The sequence below is a fragment of the Nothobranchius furzeri genome, chromosome 3 (assembly GCF_043380555.1).
Source record: "Nothobranchius furzeri strain GRZ-AD chromosome 3, NfurGRZ-RIMD1, whole genome shotgun sequence".
Lineage (NCBI taxonomy): Eukaryota > Metazoa > Chordata > Actinopteri > Cyprinodontiformes > Nothobranchiidae > Nothobranchius > Nothobranchius furzeri.
The window spans coordinates 73,372,632-73,394,855 of NC_091743.1; the positions used below are offsets into that span (position 1 = coordinate 73,372,632).

The following is a 22,224-nucleotide window of genomic DNA, read 5'->3' on the forward strand; positions in this document are numbered from 1 at the left end:
GACGCTGAGGCTGGACCGGAAAAAAAGAACTCGGTTTGATCCTCCAGCGTGATCCCGGTCCCGGTGTCGGAGGGGTTCCGAGCAGAACCTCCGCTCTTTGTCAGCCGGTTCCTCTCGCGGAGACCGGAACGCTTTGTGTTTTTTTTTTCTGAATGAAGACGCTCACCGTTAGTTCGTCACACCGGGGATCCGTAGTCCATCTTAGTTATTTTAGGGGTTCTGTGAAGTTTTTGCTGTTTGGGTTTTTATTCCCGTCCGGACCGAGTCACCTTTTGTTCAGAGGACAGAAAAAAAGAGGCGTCTGATGCTGCGGTTCATTCACACTGAGCAGCTCTTATTATCCGTTCATCCACCCCCTCTGGGTAAGTGTGCTGCTCCTCACCTGAATAACATTTTATTTTAGTGACTCGGTTCGGTGCTGCTGCGGTGTGTGGCTCTGATCCGTCAGTCCCCGAACTGCGCTTGGCGGTCCCGGTTCACCACTCTCCCATTCCCGGTCCCATTGAGCGCACCATGCCGGAGAACGTGTCGGTGTCGGAGTTCGTGCAGGAGGTTCGGGATGACTGGAGCTCCCCTACCACCTCCTCCTTCACCTCCAAGATGATCAGTTGCAGAAACACCGTCTACCTGCTGGAAGAGGTGAGTCCTGCAGAGGGAGGTGGTCCAGGAGGTATCAGAGCACCAGATCCTGGTGGTCCACCTCCACGGCTGTCCGGCTTCTCTGGTCTCTGCAGTTTGGTTCGGATGGATTAACTGCTACTTTAAACCATTTCCCTCCTCATGAATTATTTTCGTCTGCTGCACCTTCAAGGTCCAACCTGATGTCACACAACTGGTGTGTTTTATTCCATCAGTGCAGTTCAGGACTAATAAATCCCTGCACTGCTGTCATGAAGTCTGGTGGTGACATCATGTACCAGCTCAGCTCAGCAGCATGAATCTGAACTCAAACCCAATCAGTTCCTGCTGATAACATCTGTAGGAGCGCTGAGCTACTGAGAAACATCTGGAAATCAAAAGAAAACATTCACAGCCGCACACATTTTATAGAATCAGGAGCAAGCATCTCAGCATCACCATCAGAACTTCAGTTTATGCAGGTTTAAAGGACAATGTCTGGATTTTCAGAGCATTAATTGTGAAATCCACCAAAAACATTTTTCTGTTCATAATGAAATCATTGAAAAAATTAAAAAGAATTACTTTTAAATAGTAGGGTATTTTAATAATCCCCTTGTTTTTTAATTCTCAACTAAAACTGATTTTAGATCAAAATCTATGTATTTATTTTTAACCACACAACCTTTTGGGGCATTTCAGATGAAAACAGGTCATTCGTTTTCTAACACCCTGCCTACACTAACCTGGAGCACAACTCATAATTACATTTTTTAATTGAAAGAGTACATTTTTGAATAACTGAACCAGAAACTTGATAAGATTCTTGGTTTTTCTACTAAAGAAACTTGACTTTATTGTTTTTGGCCAGTAGAACAAAATTCCTTCCTCAATTTTCTGCCAGTTAACTAATTAATTACCGTAAACAATGTGTGGAGCTGCACTGCTGCTGTGAGGTCTGTGTGTGTTTGGATGTACTTTAAGGCAGCATGACCGACACCCCCCCCCCCCTCCCAACACACACACACACACACACACACACACACACCAGCTATTGACCTGGAGAGCAGCCTGAAAAACAGACCCAAGTCATCACCCCCACCCCCCCTTCAAATACCCCCAGCAGAATTGGCATATGTTGCCACGGCAACAGATTACTCCCCTCCATGACTTTTGTTGTTGTTATTTTATGGTCCTGAAGAGAAGCTGGGGGGATTAATTTTAATAAAGATGTTAGTTAATCTGCAAGCGGCTGTTTAAATTACAGCTTTAATGGAAACATTAGTTTAATGTGAGATCTGGAGTTTCTGCTGCAGGATGAACCAGTAAATATGTTTATTATGTGGAGGAGAGAAAAGAAATATTTTTCTGATCATTTATATACAAACAAAAGGCTGAAGCAGGATGTTACATGACCCAATGAGTTTGTTGTTTTATCTTTTAAACATTCGAACTGTAACAAACACCAGTCTTTGTGTTAGATGTAATAAAACATTCATTGGGACCTGGAATGTAATTTTCAACATGAATGCAGAAGTCTGTTTTATTATAAAATATTTAAAACCTTAAATATTCAATCACAAGTTTGAATTTGAGGCAGAGAAAAAACATGATTTATCTGTAAGAACATGAATCAAATACCATGGAGATGATGAAGATGAAGGTTTGAGATAAGCATCCGCAAAGACTCCAACTGAGTTATTTCATCATTATTTACGATAAAACACAAAGAAAAGCTTCAGTTTAGCACAGCAACATCCAAACACGGGGATGTAGCAGCATTGTCACGTGTGTGTGTGTGTGTGTGTGTGTGTGTGTGTGTGTGTGTGTGTGTGTGTGTGTGTGTGTGTGTGTGTGTGTTCAGGCTCTGGACAGCGACCGGTTGGTGCTGCAGAAGATGAAGAAAGCTGCTAAAGCCAAGTACACATCAGGACATGGTAGAGAAGCACACACATGTGGAACAGCACACGCGTGATTTCCCTAACTAACACGGTTTATTTGACCAGACCACGTGTCTCACGTGGAGCAGTACATCAACTCCATGGAGAAGCTCGCGGTGAACTGTCACTCAAATGGAGAGAACGAGGTCGGCTCGGCCTTCTGCCGCCTGGCGGACTTTTCCAAAGATCTCCTGTCTCCCATGAAAAACCTGGTGAGCACAGGACCTCAGAGGTCAAGGGTCACATCAGCTGTTCCTGATAAGATGTTTCACCTCTAAGTAGTCTAGAGTAGTTTACATTATGTAAACACACAATCTGTGCTAATATGAATCATTTAAAACTGAAAACAGGTCTGTGACAATGCCATTTGAGACAAACAAGATTTCAAACGGGACCTTTTGCAACATTTGTGCTGCCATGTGGTTCTCTATTGCCTCTATAAACGCTCCAAATGTGAACAAACCTGCCCACTCATTTTCTGTCAGTGTTGCTTTTAGGATTTATGTGCCTAAAATAGGCCGTTTCAAAAAGTCACAGTTTGTGACATCACAAAACTAGCATAGGACCACTTCTTAGGTAGAGAAAGCTGAAGGTGGGTAAGGGTTAGGAGGAGCAACAGCTCTATTCTGAGCCCCTCAGAGCTTCTCAGCTAATAGCATTAGCGTGAATGGGTGGGCGTGGCTAGCTTCAGCTTGTTTTCTTAAAGTGACAGAGCCCTGAAACGGCTCATTCTGGAAGGTACTGAAAATGGTAAGGATGAAACAGCTAATTTGCTTATGTGGGAGGGGTTTAGTGCAAAGAAGTTCATGAAAACATTTTGTATAGACCATATAACTATTGTAACTTAGGCATAATATGACTTTTTCTTCCTAACCACAAAGGAAAGTCTGTTTGAAATCTACTTGAGTCTTTGTGTTCAGCTTTGCTAATTTCATCCTTGATTGTATATTTTTGGTAAATGCAGAAGACAAATGAATATTTGTCTTTTGAATCCAAACCACATTGCTTTTAATGACCAGTGTTCTTGTGTTTGTGTGAAGTTAAAGAGCATGCTGCACAACATCAACTTCTTCCTGGACTCTCTGGTCAAAGGAGATCTGAGGGAGGTGAAGGGGGTGAGAACTTTTCTTATGTGCAAATAGGCCTAGTTTGAGTCATGCATGATGATTTTTAGGTATTTTCACACCTGATAAACTGGGAAAACAAACACCGACATATGCTGAGTAAAGAGTGGATTCTGAAGTCCTGTTTCCACCTCTGCCTCTTCGTAGGATCTGAAGAAGCCATTTGACCGAGCGTGGAGGGACTATGAAAGCAGATTGTGAGTTTCTACCACATTTTAAGATCAGAGAGTTTACATACACACCCGTTTCTGCAATTTTTAGGCTCTCCTTGTTACGTGGTAATGCATGTAAAAATCACACCCTGCATAATTCAGGAACACAGAAGCTCTCGACAGCAGACGTGAGCTGGTAAAACAGTCAGCAGTCATTTTAATAATTGACACTGTGTGTGTGTGTGTGTGTGTGTGTGTGTGTGTGTGTGTGTGTGTGTGTGTGTGTGTGTGTGTGTGTGTGTGTGTGTGTGTTTAGCAAGCAGGTGGAAAAGGAGAAGAGGGAGTTAGCACGACAGTACGGAATGGTGAGGAGTGAGGTGAGTGGAGGAGAAATCGCTGAGGAGCTTGAGAAGGAGAGGCGCTCCTTCCAACTGAGCATGTGCGAGGTAAGTGACTCACACCCTTTAGAGACTCCTTCTCCTGCTGAGCACATCTTTCTGGTCATCTCTGTCCACTGAATAGACCCCGCCCCTTCTCCTGTCTCAGTATCTCATTAAGGTAAACGAGATAAAGACAAAGAGAGGTGTGGACCTGCTGCAGAACCTCATCAAACACTACCACAGCCAAAACAAGTAGGACACACACACACAACAGCAAATCTCTAGCGGGCAGCCTCATATTTACTGTATGTGTGTGTGTGTGTGTGTGTGTGTGTGTGTGTGCGTGCGTGCGTGCGTGCGTGTGCATGTGTGTGTGTGTAGTTTTCTGCAGGAGTGTGCCTCGACCACTCAGAGGCTTAAACAGTACATGGAGGAGCTGAACGGCGTTCTGAACACGGTACAAAAAGCCAACACTGCTGTGGACTTGAGTTTTCATCGATTTTAGCCTGAAATGCAGAAACGCTGACTGTCATTTAAAAAAAAATCATTACTTGACTCCATGCTGCATTAGTCCAAAACTGCAAGGTCATGAAAATCTTGCAAAAACCTGAATTTCTAAAGATTTCTTGCCACAAGCTTTTAAATTGATTTAAGTGAAATGTCAGCAGGATTTGATTCTTTTAACAAACCTATTTGCTATGAAATCACATTAATGTTATGTAAACATATTTAGTTTGAATTGAAGCTTCCATAATCGTGCCTAATTTAGGCCAGGGATTTTTAATTTTCCTAAATAAAACAAAAACAGTCGTGCCCAACAGAAGATTTTGCTCGTTTCCTCATGTTCAAATACTTTGTCTTCCCCGGTGGAACCTTGGGTTATTTGTGATCAATATCCTAACCCCAACCCGTTTTATACACACAGAAAAGTAGTTTTTGACTCCATTACTCTGTCATGTCAGTCCCAAAGAGAGATGGACTTTTTTAGAGCAAGGGAATTGTAGCTGTATGTTTTTTACCCTTTAGTTTTCCATTTTAAAAACTTTTTATATTTTATTATGTGTGATTTGTGTTCCTTGAACCGTCACCTTATCGTGGTGGAGGAGTTTGAGTGCCCTAATGATCCTAGGAGCTATGTTGTCTGGGGCACTTAGTGCCCCTGGTAGGGTCTCCCATGACAAATTGGTCTTAGGTGAAGGGTGAGACAAAGAACGGTTCGAAGGATCTTTCATGGCGGTGAAAACGAAGAGTCGGAGTACCCGGCCCGGAGGGTTACCGGGGTCCCACCCTGGAGCCAGGCCTGGGGTTGGGGCCCGTGAGCGAGCGCCTGGTGGCCGGGCTTTCGCCCATGGGGCCCGGCCGGGCCCAGCCCGAACCGGATACATGGGCTCGTCCAACTGTGGACCCACCACCCGCAGGAGGAACATGAAGGGTCCGGTGCAATGTGAATCGGGTGGCAGACCAAGGCGGGAGCCTTGGCGGTCCAATCCCCGGACAAGAAAACTAGTTTTTGGGACATGGAACGTCACCTCGCTGGTGGGGAAGGAGCCGGAGCTTGTGGCAGAGGTTGAGCGGTACCGGCTAGATATAGTCGGACTCACCTCGACACATTGCATTGGCTCTGGAACCCGAGACCTGGAGAGGGGTTGGACACTCTACTTTGCTGGAGTTGCTCCGGGTGAGAGGCGGAGGGCTGGGGTTGGCTTTTTGTTAGCCCCGAGACTAACTGCCTGTGTGTTGGGGTTTACCCCGGGGGACAAGAGGGTAGCTTCCTTGCGCCTTCGGGTCGGGGAACGGGTCCTGACTGTTGTTTGTGCTTATGGGCCAAATATCAGTTCAGAGTACCCACCCTTTTTGGAGTCCCTGGGACGAGTGCTAGATAGTGCTCCATCAGGGGACTCCATTGTCCTGCTGGGGGACTTCAATGCTCACGTGGGCAATGACAGCTTGACCTGGAGGGGTGTGATTGGGAGGAACGGCCCACCTGATCAGAACTCGAGCGGTGCTTTGTTATTGGACTTCTGTGCAAGCCGCAGTTTGGCCATAACGAACACCATGTTCGAACATAAGGATGCCCACCGGTACACTTGGTACCAGGGCAGCCTAGGTCACAGGTCGATGATAGATTTTGTAGTCGTATCATCTGACCTGCGGCCGTATGTTTTGGACACCCGAGTGAAGAGAGGGGCGGAGCTGTCAACTGATCACCACCTGGTGGTGAGTTGGATCAGATGGCAAGGGAACATGCCGCGTAGACCTGGCAGACCCAAACGCATAGTGAGGGTCTGCTGGGAACGCCTGGCAGAAGAACCTGTCAAGACGGTCTTCAACTCCCACCTCCGGCAGAGCTTTGACCACGTCCCGAGAGCAGTGGGGGACATTGAGTCCGAGTGGGCCTTGTTCCACTCTGCGATTGTCGAGGCGGCTGTTGCTAGCTGTGGTCGTAAGGTGGCCGGTGCCAGTCGTGGTGGCAACCCCCGTACCCGCTGGTGGACACCAGAGGTTCGGGGAGCCGTCAGGCTGAAGAAGGAGGCCTACAGGGCGTGGCTGGTCTGTGGGTCTCCGGAGGCAGCAGACAGGTACCGGATAGCCAAGCGGGGTGCAGCAGTGGCAGTTGCCGAGGCAAAATCTCGGGCGTGGGAGGAGTTTGGTGAGGCCATGGAGAAAGACTATCGATCGGCTCCAAAGAGGTTCTGGCAAACTGTCCGGCGCCTCAGGAGAGGAAGGCAGCAACTCGCTCACACTGTTTACAGTGGGGAGGGGGAGCTGCTGACGTCAACTGAGGCTATAGTCGGACGGTGGAAGGAATACTTTGAGGAGCTCCTCAATCCCACCAATGCGCATTCCGAGGAGGAACCAGAGCTGGGAGGCCTGGGGATGGACTGTCCGATCTCGGGGGCAGAAGTTGCTGAGGTAGTCAAACAACTACACAGCGGCGGAGCCCCGGGGGCGGATGAGGTTCGTCCTGGGTATCTCAAGGCTATGGATGTTGTAGGGCTGTCATGGTTGACACGTCTCTACAACATTGCGTGGTCATCGGGGGCAGTTCCTAGGGAGTGGCAGACCGGGGTGGTGGTCCCCATCTTTAAGAAGGGTGACCTGAGGGTGTGTTCCAACTATAGGGGGATCACACTCCTCAGCCTCCCTGGAAAGGTCTACGCCAAGGTACTGGAGAGGAGGGTCCGATCGATAGTTGAATCTCAGATAGAGGAGGAGCAATGTGGTTTTCGTCCTGGCCGTGGAACTGTGGACCAGCTCTATACCCTTGCAAGGGTGATGGAGGGGGCATGGGAGTTTGCCCAACCAATCCACATGTGCTTTGTGGATTTGGAGAAGGCTTATGACCGTGTCCCCAGGGGCACCCTGTGGGGGACGCTCCAGGAGTATGGGGTGGGTGGCTTTCTGTTGAGGGCCATTCAGTCCCTTTACCAGAGGAGCGTGAGTTTGGTCCGCATAGCCGGTAGTAAGTCGGACCTGTTCCCAGTGAGGGTTGGACTCCGCCAGGGCTGCCCTTTGTCACCGGTTCTGTTCATCACTTTTATGGACAGAATTTCTAGACGCAGCCGTGGTGTGGAGTGTGTCGAGTTTGGTGGCAGGAGAATCTCGTCTCTGCTTTTTGCGGATGATGTGGTCCTCCTAGCTTCATCCAGCTCTGACCTTCAGCTCTTGCTGGGTAGGTTCGCGGCCGAATGTGAAGCGGCTGGGATGAGGATCAGCACCTCCAAATCTGAGACCATGGTTCTCGACCGGAAAAGGGTGGCTTGCCACCTCCGGGTCGGGGGAGAGGTCCTACCTCAAGTGGAGGAGTTTAAGTATCTCGGGGTCTTGTTCACGAGTGAGGGTAGGAGGGATCGGGAGATCGACAGGCGGATTGGTTCGGCGTCTGCAGTGATGCGGACGCTGAGCCGATCTGTCGTGGGGAAGAGGGAGCTGAGCCAGAAAGCCAGGCTCTCGATTTACCGGTCGATCTACGTCCCAATCCTCACCTATGGTCATGAGCTTTGGGTAATGACCGAAAGAACGAGATCGCGGATACAAGCGGCCGAAATGAGTTTCCTCCGTAGGGTGGCCGGGCTCAGCCTTAGAGATAGGGTGAGGAGCTCGGACATTCGGGAGGGACTCGGAGTAGAACCGCTGCTCCTCCGGATCGAAAGGAGCCAGTTGAGGTGGTTTGGGCATCTGGTCAGGATGCCTCCTGGACGCCTCCCCGGGGAGGTGTTTCGGGCATGTCCTGCCGGCAGAAGGCCCCCGGGTCGACCCAGGACACGTTGGAGAAGTTACATCTCCAATCTGGTCCGGGAACGCCTTGGGGTCCTGCCGGAGGAGCTGGTGGACAAGGCCGGGGAGAGGACGGCCTGGAGCTCCCTAGTTGGGATGCTGCCCCCGCGACCCGGACCCGGATAAGCGGAGGAAGACGACGACGACGACGACGACGTGATTTGTGTTTGTTCAGGCCTGCAGGGCAGCAGGTCCATGAACAAAGTTCCTGTTAAACCTGAACCAGGTTGGCTGTTGTGTGCAGGTGAAGCAGCGCCAGGAGGAGGAGAAGCGCCAGTTGAGTGCCCTGAGAGATCAGCTGAGGCCAGTCGTCTACACAGAGCAGGTCACACACACACACACACACACACACACACACACACACACACACACACACACACACACACACACACACACACACACACACACACACACACACACACACACACACACACACACACACACACACCGTGTTATGGTCCAGAGCTGAATTACGTGTTTTTGTGTTTGTTCAGGAGTCTTTGCCGAAGCAGGTTTACAGCATGCATCAGCTTCTGGGAGACAAACAGTACGGAACAGAGCGATCCGGATTTCTCTACAAGAAGAGTGACGGGTGCAGTTTACAAATGAATCTGTGCTGTCAGAGTTTATTTACACATCTGTGTCATGGGAAAGACTAAAAGTTAAAAGATGAGAATAAAAGAATAAAGAGATAGAGGAGAAAAAAAACACAAAATAAAAGCATGGGTTTGTATTTGTATTCAGTACTAACACCATGTAAGACTGTGTGTGTTTCAGGTTGAGGAAAATGTGGCAGAAGAGGAAATGTTCTGTGCACAACTGTTACCTGACCATCGCTCATGCCACTGTGAGTCTGAGCTGGAATTTCCTTTAGCCTCTGAACTACCAAGTAACACAGATTGACATATGTGGGATTACAGCTGTCCCATGTTGCATTTCTGCATCCACATTGCACTGTATGTGTGTGAGTGATAGCCATGTCACAGGTCCCGCTGTGTTCTCAGCCAGTAGTAAAGCAACACCAGTTTCCTGCTCCTCCATCCAACTGGTTGAAAGTGGAATTACAGCTGTTGTAAACAACCCTGCAGCAGCCTGCTATAGCTAGCGCTAACAACGAGCTAACATCAACATGAGCCAACTAATACTAAAATAAACCACAAAGTAAAAAGATCCACACAGAAGTAAAGTATCATTACTTACAAGTCCAGTAGCAACAAAGCCAGGTCACAATCAGTCTGTGATTTTGTAGACTCTTTTAGCTCCCTCAAACTGGGGTGGGCTATGTTGATGTTTCTTCTGGTTTTAGCTCTTTGCTTCACCTCCAAAGACATTACTCTCTTACTTTTACTTTCAGGCTTCACCATGATGCCAACAGAAAAAACAAACGTCTTCTTTTTCTACTTGTGCGACAAACTGGAAATGCTCACTGCTAGCATTATAGCTCACAGCTGTAAAGCAGTTAAAGAGCTCCCCCTATAGGACACCTACCTGCTCTACAAAACTATCTAGTGTAGTCTGTGGCCAGCAGAGGGCTGCAGAATGGTTTCAAATATGAAACTAGCCAAGTTTCTAACCCAAAAATCACCCAGATCAATGTTAAAGCTCTAGCTTAAAGCTTAAAAACTATCTGTTGTTACTTTAATATTTGCACAGCCAAGTTTTTCTATCTGGAATGATGCAAATGTTTTAGATGATAAAATGTCTAACAGTGAACTGAGGCAGTAGCATAATTAATGCATCTCTAAATAAACACATTAATCAGAAAATGCTTAATATCAGATAAATGATTTTATTTAAAAATTCTCCACATGATAAAAAACTGCTTCTGCTAAACAAGCCAGGGCTCTAATGTGTTTTTATTTATGGTTTCCTGTGTGTTTATCAGCCGAACAAACCTCCGACCAGACTGAACCTGCTCACCTGTCAGGTTAAACCCAACGTAGAGGACAAGAAGTGCTTTGACCTCATCTCACGTGAGACACGTTCACACACCTAAACGTGAACATGTTACCTGCTAGCACTCCAGACTAATGTGCATGAAGAACCTGTAAGAACAAGTTTCCATTTGAAATAAATTGCTGTCAAACACTTTTTCTTCCAGACAACCGAACGTACCATTTCCTGGCTGAGGATGAAGCTGAGTGTGTGGCGTAAGTCAGGAATCGACTTATTTGGACTGATTGTTAGAAAGAGCAACTCCTCAGAGAGTCGGTGTGAGTTTGGGTTTGCCAGACTTCTTCAGCTGCTCCTCATCGCGGCATCGGGCTGTTGGTCTGAAGCAACTTTAGCAGCTAATTGATTAACACTTCTGAGTTTTTGACATCTACTTATCATCAAATCTGCTCAAAACCATTTTCAGAATGGCTGAAATGTGATATTTTCCAGAAAAACAACTTTTATTTCAGAACTTTAAGAGTAAGAACTCCATGTTTAACGCAGAGGTGGAAAATATGCTCAATATTCCAGTCAAACATAAACCAGAGTTGTATGAAGGGGACAGGCACATCTGTCTGGGGTTCAGGTGGATTGTGGGTAATTGAGGCTCCTGATTTAGGACCGTGAATTTGTGCTTTTGTTGTTCAGGTGGATCTCAGTGCTCAGTAACAGCAAACAAGAGGCTCTGAGCATGGCTCTGGATGGTACCCAGAGACGGGGTGGAGGGGGTGAGAGCAGCGTGGATGATCTGACCCGCGCCATCACCGATGACATCCGGCGGATGCCAGGAAACAACAACTGCTGTGACTGCGGTGCTCCAGGTAATCTTCATCTATTCGTTCGTCCTGGTGGCTTTCTCACACATTCAGCTTCACCAGGATTTCGTGACTCATTTACAGAATGTTATATTTCATCCAGTAGGTCATTCCTTGTCAGGCTTTTAATTTGAAATTCTACAGAAAGTTTGCATCGCATTTCTTTCTCGCCAGATCCTGGATGGCTTTCAACAAACCTTGGCATCCTGACCTGTATCGAGTGCTCAGGGATCCACAGGGAGATGGGCGTCCACGTCTCCCGGATCAAGTCTTTGAGCCTGGACAGCCTGGGGACCTCCGACCTGCTGGTGAGTAAACTCTGTTGTTTAGTTTTTGTCTGACCTGAATCACGTCAATAAAAAAGTGAAGAGGAAAGAAAGAAATTGGTTCTGACTTGGAAAATGTGACAACCTATTATCTTCTTCTTGAAGAAGTCAAGTCATGTCAGCTTGAAAGATGGCAGACTACCAACAATCTTAATAACCTTCTACAACTCAAAGATTTACTGGCTAATGTTGATTCAACATCTATTTAATAAAGGTTTTTATTATCTAATGTGATTATGTAACAATACATTTGTGATTGAGAAAGATTGGCCCTGGCTACATGCAGACCCTCCACCAGGGGGCAGTAGACATGTGTAGTAGCCTACTGTATTTGGCAGGTTTCTGATGTAGGAACAAATCCCGATGCTCCATTTGGAAGCTTTAAGGCCAAAATAGTTTGATGAAAATTTGAGACAATGATATACACCAAAATGGGCTGACCTTTTAAAAATTAGGTCCTCCTACTATAAACTGTTGTTAAATCTTGGGATTAACCCGACCAGAAATAAACATTATTATTATTGTCTTTGTAATTTATATCTTGCAAGACCACAAAACTATGTCATTGTAAACTGTTGCTGCCTATTTCATTCAGCTGGCCAGGAATGTTGGGAACTCTGGTTTTAACGAAATATTGGAGGGGAATCTGCTGAGTCCATCGCAGAAGCCCTCCCAGCACAGCCACATGTAAGACACTCACTCACCTGTGACTTATCAAAGAGGAAAATGTCAATTTTAATATGTTTGATGGTAGTTTATCCAATGTCAATCCTTGCAGGACAGAGCGCAAGGACTTCATCCTGTCAAAGTACCAGGATGTTAACTTTGTGAGGCGGAGCAGCAATTCTGCCTCAACACTACGACTCGGCCTTCAGGAGGCAACCAAGAGCTGTGACATCTACTTGCTAATCCAGCTGTACGCTCAGAGGGCGGAGCTTAGCCAGTCACTGCACACACACATACAGGTATACACACACAGAGACACAAATACAGGCAAGTATACGTACAAATATATGTAAAGGTGTTTTATAAAAGTACACGTCTGTAACAAGCCAACACGCAGGATGTGTTCTCACCAACAGGAGAAGGGTGAGACGGCGCTCCATTTAGCCGTTCTATTGGCTGATAGAACGTCGCTGCACATCTTGGACTTCCTGGCTCAGAACTGGTGAGTCTGCTGCGATGGATGCATGTGTTAGTATTATTATTATTATTATTATTATTACAAATCAGAGTTTTATTATTAGTTTGAATGATGATGTTTTTCCAGCTCCAACGTAGATGCACAAACATCATCAGGAAACACGGCGCTGCACTATAGCTGCCTGCACAACAAGAGCGACTGTGTGAAGCTGCTGCTGAGAGCCCGGGCCAACACACACATAAGTATTACGCACGCACGCACGCACGCACGCACGCACGCACGCACACACACACACACACACACACACACACACACACAGTCATTTCCACCTTGGTGATGATGATGTTCTAATTGCAGAGAACGAGCTGGGGGAAACTCCTCTGGATGTGAGCCGTCGGCTGAAGCATAGCGACTGTGAGGCATTGGTGAGATTGTTGATCTGAATTGACATATTTTTATTTCATCAGTAAATAATAAATAAAACTCTAAACATGCCCGTTTCTAATAAATACAGCTAATGATGTGTTTGCAGCTGCAACAGATCCAGTCTGACCAGTTTGACCATCACGTCCATGTGGAATACGAGTGGAGGCTTCGCCAAGACGATCTGTATGACAGCGATGATGACTTCGATGACAAGGTAACCATGGTAACTAAGGGTCAGCGGTCCTTAGCCATCCTTTTCATGACTTGAGATTATTTTAACCTTTCTCTGTTAAAGTATAGAGATATGAATAAATATATTTTATTGTCATTAGAGACGTTCGGTATTTTCTTGCCTCCTTGGTGAATCTGAATCTCTTCTTGGTGTCATTGTTTTAGAACGGTCCCGTCAAGAAGGAGCGGTCTTCCTCTTCCTCATCGTCTTCTGTCTTCACCCCCTCGTTCTCTTTCTCCTCCCGTCCTTTCAGCTTTAGTCAGTCCTCCACCTCCTCCACCACCTCCCCCCCTGTCATTCTATCCTCCTCTGGAGGACCAGGTGGAGGTCTGCTCAGTGTGGGGAGGAGACTCGCCATGGCCATGGACCTTCACAGCCGCCCAGCTGGCTCCAACCCCAGCCCTCCCCCTCCTCCTCCATCCTCTCCCGCCCCCCCACTGCCACCACGGGTCAAAGGTGAGTGCATATCCATAATGATTATTTATAACATAAAAAAAAACATTTCTTATTCTAATGAAACACCTGAGACAGCTGGAGTTGCTCCACTCTGATGTACATTGGAATAAATCCACTAGCTGTAATTATTCATGTCAGATAAAATGAGGGCTGTTTTTATTCGCTCGTGAACTAAAATCACGCTTCACTCTTCACGCTGAGCTCTCCGTGTGATCGCAGGCGCTGAAGCATCTAAAGATAACTGTTAAAGGGTGGGAAAACCCACAGGAGGTGAAAAAGACTTTAATGGTGTTATCTCAGGATTACAAGTCAATTATTGTTTCATAGTCCTTTTCTTGTCATAAGTGTATTCACGCTAACACAGAACACACATAAATGACAGGTGGAATCTTAGAAACACAGTAAATCCATTATACTAACTTATGAATTGAAAGTAAAGCCGATTTTATCTATTAGCTCCCACTGTTCCCCCTCCTCCACCTCCTCCTGGAGGCGATGGAGTGAGGGAAGATGAGGAGGAAGAGGGTGAGGTTTTCTTAACCACCACAGGAAGCAGAAAGACTCCTCCTCCTATCACTGTCCGACACAAGAGGACCTGCTCTGAGTCTAATAAGCACGGTAACACCCGAGAGACGCACTGCATTTAATCTGTCAGAGTAACTCTGTTATTAACTCTCTCTCTCTGTGTGTGTTATTAACTCTCTCTCTCTCTCTCTCTGTGTGTGTGTGTGTGTGTGTGTGTGTGTGTGTGTGTGTGTACATAGATTATGGGTTGTCAACCAGTCCTAGGATCTACAGCGGTCCAGACTCCTCCTTCAAAAGGTGTGTGTGAGTATTTTAGACCTGATCACACACTCTTTTTATGCCTTAGCAGGATCTATGGTTGTGTTTTAAACTCTGCATGCTATTAGACGATTAACAACCTGATATTCTCACTACTACGGATGTGAGTCAACAGTCCAGTTCGCCATTCACTGTTGAAAAAAAAGCAAATACGTCCTTCTTATAAATAAAGGACTCAAGTACCTCAATCTGTTCTTTACTCAAATAAAACATTGATGTCAAAGCCATTTCAAACAAACTGTGACCATCGTAGTTTTGCTCAGTTGCAGTAACATCCCGCCCAACAAACATAGTGCACTGTGGTTCGCCCACCAAACCATACAAGTTTATTTATCAAGTGCTTTTAAAAACAGCATGTGAGCTGACATAAGCACCTCACAGGTTACAGTAATTATACTAGAACAACAAGCCATTACAACAAAGAAATAAGCATTAAAGATAAAACAAAGGACAGCCGATAGAAACCAGGTAAAATACTAAAAAGCAATAAAAAAGGCTAAAATATTGCATAGTGGAGATGCATGAGTCGATAAAACAGATAAAAACCCTAAAACTTTAAATGTTCATGATTTAAAAGTGAGATCATAAAAGTGGGCTTTAAACCTGGATTTAAAAACCGCAACTGTAGGTGATTGGCAGATTGTGATGGGCTGAACATGCCACAGTTCAGGGGCAGCATGCACAAAAGCCCGTTCCCCTGTAGATCATTGTGGGTTTAAAGAGCAGCAGGCGGTCAACCAACCGCAGCGGGTGCATTGGCACGTATGGCTTAAGCAACTCAGACAGATATCTGGGTGCCAGATCATTCAGTGCTTTAACCCACCAAACCAACAGGGTGCTGTGATTGGCCCACCAAACCGACAGAGCACTCTGATTGGCCCACCAAACCAACAGAGCACTGTGATTGGCCCACCAAACTGACAGAGCGCTGTGATTGGCCCACCAAACTGGCAGAGAGCTGTGATTGGCCCGCCAAACCAATAGAGTGCTGTGATTGGCCCATCAAAAAAACAGAGCACTGTGATTGGCCCACCAAACCAACAGAGTGCTGTGATTGGCCCACCAAACCGACAGAGCACTGTGATTGGCCCACCAAACCGACAGAGCACTGTGATTGGCCCACCATACCAACAGAGCACTGTGATTGGCCCACCAAACCGACAGAATGCTGTCATGGGCCCACCAAACCAATAGAGTGCTGTGATGGGCCCACCAAACCGACAGAGCACTGTGATTGGCCCACCAAACCGACAGAGCACTGTGATTGGCCCACCAAACCAATAGAGTGCTGTGATGGGCCCACCAAACCAATAGAGTGCTGTGATTGGCCCACCAAACCGACAGAGCACTGTGATTGGCCCACCAAACCGACAGAGCACTGTGACTGGCCCACCAAACCAATAGAGTGCTGTGATGGGCCCACCAAACCGACAGAGCACTGTGACTGGCCCACCAAACCAATAGAGTGCTGTGATTGGCCCACCAAACCGACAGAGCACTGTGATTGGCCCACCAAACCAATAGAGTGCTGTGATGGGCCCACCAAACCAATAGAGTGCTGTGATTGGCCCACCAAACCGACAGAGCACTGTGATTGGCCCACCAAACCAACAGAGCACTGTGACTGGCCCACCAAACCAATAGAGTGCTGTGATTGGCCCACCAAACCAACAGAGCACTGTGATTGGCCCACCAAACCGACAGAGCACTGTGATTGGCCCACCAAACTGACAGAATGCTGTCATGGGCCCACCAAACCGACAGAGCACTGTGACTGGCCCACCAAACCAATAGAGTGCTGTGATGGGCCCACCAAACCGACAGAGCACTGTGATTGGCCCACCAAACCGACAGAGCACTGTGATTGGCCCACCAAACCGACAGAGCACTGTGATTGGCCCACCATACCAACAGAGCACTGTGATTGGCCCACCAAACCGACAGAATGCTGTCATGGGCCCACCAAACCGACAGAGCACTGTGACTGGCCCACCAAACCAATAGAGTGCTGTGATGGGCCCACCAAACCGACAGAGCACTGTGATTGGCCCACCAAACCGACAGAGCACTGTGATTGGCCCACCAAACCAATAGAGTGCTGTGATGGGCCCACCAAACCAATAGAGTGCTGTGATTGGCCCACCAAACCGACAGAGCACTGTGATTGGCCCACCAAACCGACAGAGCACTGTGACTGGCCCACCAAACCAATAGAGTGCTGTGATAGGCCCACCAAACCGACAGAGCACTGTGACTGGCCCACCAAACCAATAGAGTGCTGTGATTGGCCCACCAAACTGACAGAGCACTGTGATTGGCCCACCAAACCAATAGAGTGCTGTGATGGGCCCACCAAACCAATAGAGTGCTGTGATTGGCCCACCAAACCGACAGAGCACTGTGATTGGCCCACCAAACCAACAGAGCACTGTGACTGGCCCACCAAACCAATAGAGTGCTGTGATTGGCCCACCAAACCAACAGAGCACTGTGATTGGCCCACCAAACCGACAGAGCACTGTGATTGGCCCACCAAACCGACAGAATGCTGTCATGGGCCCACCAAACCGACAGAGCACTGTGACTGGCCCACCAAACCAATAGAGTGCTGTGATGGGCCCACCAAACCGACAGAGCACTGTGATTGGCCCACCAAACCGACAGAGCACTGTGATTGGCCCACCAAACCAATAGAGTGCTGTGATGGGCCCACCAAACCAATAGAGTGCTGTGATTGGCCCACCAAACCGACAGAGCACTGTGATTGGCCCACCAAACCAACAGAGCACTGTGACTGGCCCACCAAACCAATAGAGTGCTGTGATTGGCCCACCAAACCAACAGAGCACTGTGATTGGCCCACCAAACCGACAGAGCACTGTGATTGGCCCACCAAACCAATAGAGTGCTGTGATGGGCCCACCAAACCAATAGAGTGCTGTGATTGGCCCACCAAACCGACAGAGCACTGTGATTGGCCCACCAAACCGACAGAGCACTGTGACTGGCCCACCAAACCAATAGAGTGCTGTGATGGGCCCACCAAACCAATAGAGTGCTGTGATGGGCCCACCAAACCAATAGAGTGCTGTGATTGGCCCACCAAACCGATAGAGCACTGTGATTGGCCCACCAAACCGACAGAGCTCTGTGATTGGCCCACCAAACCAATAGAGTGCTGTGATGGGCCCACCAAACCAATAGAGTGCTGTGATTGGCCCACCAAACCGATAGAGCACTGTGATTGGCCCACCAAACCGACAGAGCTCTGTGATTGGCCCACCAAACTGACAGAGCACTGTCATGGGCCCACCAAACTGATAGAGTGCTGTGATTAGGGTTAGGGTTAGTGCGGGGGTTCCAATGGAATGTGTCTAGACTGACATGCAGAGCAAAATCCGTTTGCTTCAGTAGCTGATGTTCTAGATTTGTAGGCTGAATCTGATTAGGACTAAAGGTTGAATATGGAACACGAATACCAAAGGGACATCTAGTGTGTGGAGGTTGTAGCTGCTTCCATCCGTCGGGATGCCAGGTTCGCTGCCTATTCGTGAACTTGTTTGAGTCCATCTGTTGCAGGCTTCACCTAAACCCAGCCTGGTTTTAGATCTTTTATGGTCACTCCTCTTCTGAGAAGGAACGACATTTTCTGGGCTCAGAAGCAGCTGCTTGACTTGTCGAGTCCTCCATTTTCCACAGGGACAGCCTCCCACTGTCGAGCGGACTGTTTGGCAAACCTCAATGATGTCCTCTAGTAGCTGGTAGATAACCCAGTGTTGAGCCCGTCAAAATAAACATTTGATTGTTTTGTAATTAAAACATAGCTTTTAAAGGAAATACTGTAGCTTCATTCTGAACAAACACCCTGTGGAATTATTCAACTAAAAATATAGCTTTTTATCTAATTGTTTCATATTCAAACTTTAACGTCACCTTTTAGCCTCCAAACACATCAAGGGAGATTGCACTGCCCTCTAGTGTTCAGATAGTAAATTGAACTCTTTCCTGTTCACTGCAGACCATCTTCTCCTCTGAGTTTGCTGCCTGAACGACCTGACAGAGGTACTTCTTGTCTGTTATCTTCTTACTGTCTGTGTTTTCATCGTCGTCTGGATGCTCACTTTATTCTACAATCAAGGAATAAGACCCAAGTCCACACTGCTGTGAATTTTCTAAGAAAACAATAACAAGTTTGAGTGCCTAAAATAAGGTTTTAGTTGTAGGATTCAGCTGTTTATCGTTTGAATGAGCAGCAGACGTTGCAGTAAAATGAAACAATCTTACGTGTCTGTGGTCTCCACACCTGTTTTAGTGCATTGAATATGTTTTTCCTGCTCTGAGGTTTTCGACGGACGGAAAGCGAAAATAGCTCCTCACACTTTCTCCATCCGGCCAGCAAAGCTCCGCAGAACGGATCTCCTATCAATCAGCGGTCTCAGAGCTTTGAGAGTGATAGCAGAGGCCCCGCCCCTCAGCCGCTTCCTCGCAGATCATTGGTGAGATCACAAACAAACAAACAAACAAAACAAACCAAGAGTTCGTCACAATTTTTCTCACAAATACCTCGTGGATTTGACCTTATTTAAATGTGTAAAATACATTTTTCTACAGTTTCCTTGTTTAAAGTTTGTTCGTTTAACAATAATTTATGTCAAATTTAAGCCTCGGGGGGCAGCCAGCTGCCGGGCTCAGGCGCTGTATGACTGCCAGGCGGACCACCATGATGAGCTGAGCTTCTCTGAGGGTCAGGTCCTGGTGGTCCTGGGACAGGAGGACAGTGATTGGTGGGTACGTATCACCATCCTCTCCTCTGATTGGTCCTCTCTGACAGTGAAGATGCCATGAACATGTTTGTTTTTGTGCTCTGGTGCTTTTTCAGCATGGTTACGTAGAAGATGAACCCGACCAGAAAGGTCTGTTCCCATCCTCCTTCGTCCAGCTGCTCTCTGATTGATGTCAACCAGGTCCAGATCTTCAGGTCAGCACAAACCCAGATCAGGTCAGAGGTTCCAGAAACAGAACCTGGTGCTAATGAGAACCAGACCAGATCACCACACCTGATAGGTGCTGCACCAGGGCTGCGAGGATCATCCAGCCACTGTTGTCACAACCACCACAGGTCTTTCTTTTTTGTTTGTTTGTTTGTTTTGGGTAACCATGGAGACGTAAAAGCCAGAGGACAGCATTGACTTGAAGCCTGCAGTTCGTCCCTGATGTCCTTATTTATCTATATCTATCTTATTTAACATAAAAAGTTAGTTTAAAATCTCTGAAGCAGCTGGCTTTTATTTTCAGGTTGAGATGACAACCTTTCTCCATTCAAGCTTATTTATTTTTCCTTATGTGTTGATTCTGTGAAAAAGTCGTAGAACCAGCAAACACTGTCAGATGTCAGACTCATTTTCCAAAGGAAACTTCAGACCAAAGGTCTAAATTCCTGTAAAATCTGTCTTTAGAACAGAATAAGTTAAAAAAGAAACCTGATGAGTTGAAGCCTGGAATTAAAATTCATCTGATGCCTCCAGCTGCCTTTGAGTCGCCATCACACCTCAGAGGAAACAGTTTTGCTGCAGAATTAGTTTAGAAATGGTCTTGTTAACATATGAATATTTGTCTCATAAGAAAACTGTCAAACAGTTCTACAGAAATGCTGGCATATCAGCCAGTGACAAGACAAGAACTGCATAAATCCTGGAGTACAAGTCCGTCTGAGCCAATGGAAATGTACTTCATGTAAAAACCATTGTATTTTTTGAACGAGGGAATGTGATTCGTGTTTAAGAGCACAAGTAAAGTGAAAATGATTCCTTTTGTTCAGCTATACATTAATTCATGGCAGTTTCTGTTTTCCCAAGTTATAAATGATTTGCAACATTTGGAATAAAACATCAACCAGATCATTCGGAACAAGAACTACGATGTTTGAAATGTGACAAACAGCAGACATGGTGCCCGTCTGATTGTATGTTTTGTAAGCCGAAGATTTTAGCGTATTTTGTTGTATTATTTATATTTTGTAAAAAAAAACAACAACCACATTTCTCTAATTATTAATTCTGTATAGCACTTACATGTTTGAAACAAATGAATTCAGCGAATGACACTGAGCATACGGTACGTGTTGAGATGCATAGATGTGTGTGCAGAAAAAAAAACCCTACAAGCAGTTTTCTCTAAATGAATGCAGCTCAACAACATGATGAAAGATCTGCTGTCAAATCATCTTTCTTACCTTCAGACAGAAAAAAGATTAAACTTGACTGAATATTATTCTGTACGTTTCTTCTGATTTTGTATTTGAACGTGTCACATCTCACCTTGTGTACATCGCCCGTCCTCTTTAGAGAAACTGAGATTAGATCAAAGGTAATTTCATTTACTTTTACATGAAATTCTTTGAGTTTGTAAAAAAGTAATCTCATAATAATTCATGAAATATGAAATTTATGGACAACTAAAGGTTACAAGAGTTTTTTGAGACTAGAATTGTTGAAAGACATTTTGAAACTGGGACCAGTTATTTGTTTTTCTGCTCGGTGGGGTCAACTCTCTGTTTCTCCACACTGAGGCCATTCACAGAGCTACCTATAATAGTTATTTAATCATATTTTTCTACTAAACCCCAGTCCCAAACATGTGAACTCTTACTTTAAACAAATTTAGCAAAAATCTAACACTCAACATTCAAGTTTTAATCTTTTATTCTACCCATCTACCTTCGGCCGCTTATCTGGGTTCGGGTCGCGGGGCAGCAGCCTAAGCAGGGAGGCCCAGACCACCCTCTCCCCAGCCACTTGGGCCAGTTCTTCCGAGGGAATTCCAAGGTGGCCATCCGAGATACATAGTCCCTCCAACGTGTCCTCCTTTAGGTCTCCTCCCAGTTGGACGTGCCCGGAAAACCTGACCAGGCGGCGTCTACGAGGTATCCTGACTAGATGCCAGAGCCACCTCAGCTGGCTCCTTTCGATGTGGAGGAGCAGCGAATCTACTCCAAACCCCTCCCGGATGACCGAACTTCTCACCCTATCTCTAAGGGAGAGCCCAGCCACTGTGGAGAAAATTCATTTCTGCTGCTTATATCCGCAATCTCGTTCTTTCGGTCACTACCTAAAGCTCGTGAACGTAGATTGACCGGTATATCGAGAGCTTCACTTTCTGGCTCAGCTCTCTCTTTACCACAACAGATCGGTACAATGCCCGCATCACTGCAGATGCAGTGCCAATCCGCCTGTCGATCTCTCGCTCCATCTTTCCCTCACTCAGGAACAAGACCTTGAGATGTTTAAACTCCTCCACTTGGGGCAGGACCTCATCCCTGACCCGGAGAAGGCATTCTACCCTTTTCCGACTCAAGACCATGGTCTCAGACTTAGAGGAACTGATTCTCATCCCAGCTGCTTCACACTCGGCTGCGAACCGCTCCCGTGAGAGCCGGAGATCTCGTTCCGATGAAGCCAACAGAACCACATCATCTGCAAAAAGCAGAGACCTGATCCTCAGGCCACCAAAACAGATGCCGTCCACACCTTGGCTGTATCTAGAAATCCTATCCATA

The 22,224-nt window shown here is 46.6% G+C and overlaps 1 protein-coding gene across 2 annotated transcripts; it reads left to right on the top strand.

Moving 5' to 3' along the window:
* unm_sa1614 (un-named sa1614) lies at positions 1-20,218 on the top strand. Of its 2 annotated transcripts, XM_015958517.3 has the most exons (28): positions 1-639; positions 2,483-2,555; positions 2,625-2,770; positions 3,599-3,673; positions 3,830-3,879; positions 4,151-4,280; positions 4,381-4,466; positions 4,596-4,671; positions 8,737-8,817; positions 8,987-9,084; positions 9,270-9,339; positions 10,378-10,465; positions 10,594-10,642; positions 11,076-11,248; positions 11,417-11,550; positions 12,164-12,255; positions 12,347-12,533; positions 12,651-12,736; positions 12,839-12,954; positions 13,070-13,137; positions 13,245-13,352; positions 13,535-13,826; positions 14,283-14,444; positions 14,591-14,648; positions 18,688-18,731; positions 19,011-19,165; positions 19,332-19,457; positions 19,549-20,218. In XM_015958517.3, exons 1-28 carry the CDS (start codon positions 514-516, stop codon positions 19,621-19,623), a joined length of 3,024 nt encoding a protein of 1,007 aa, XP_015814003.1. In that variant the 5' UTR covers positions 1-513; the 3' UTR covers positions 19,624-20,218. The 2 variants fall into 2 exon arrangements, with proteins under 2 accessions (XP_015814003.1, XP_015814004.1); XM_015958518.3 differs by lacking the exon at positions 14,283-14,444.
* Positions 20,219-22,224: the final 2,006 nt, after the last annotated feature.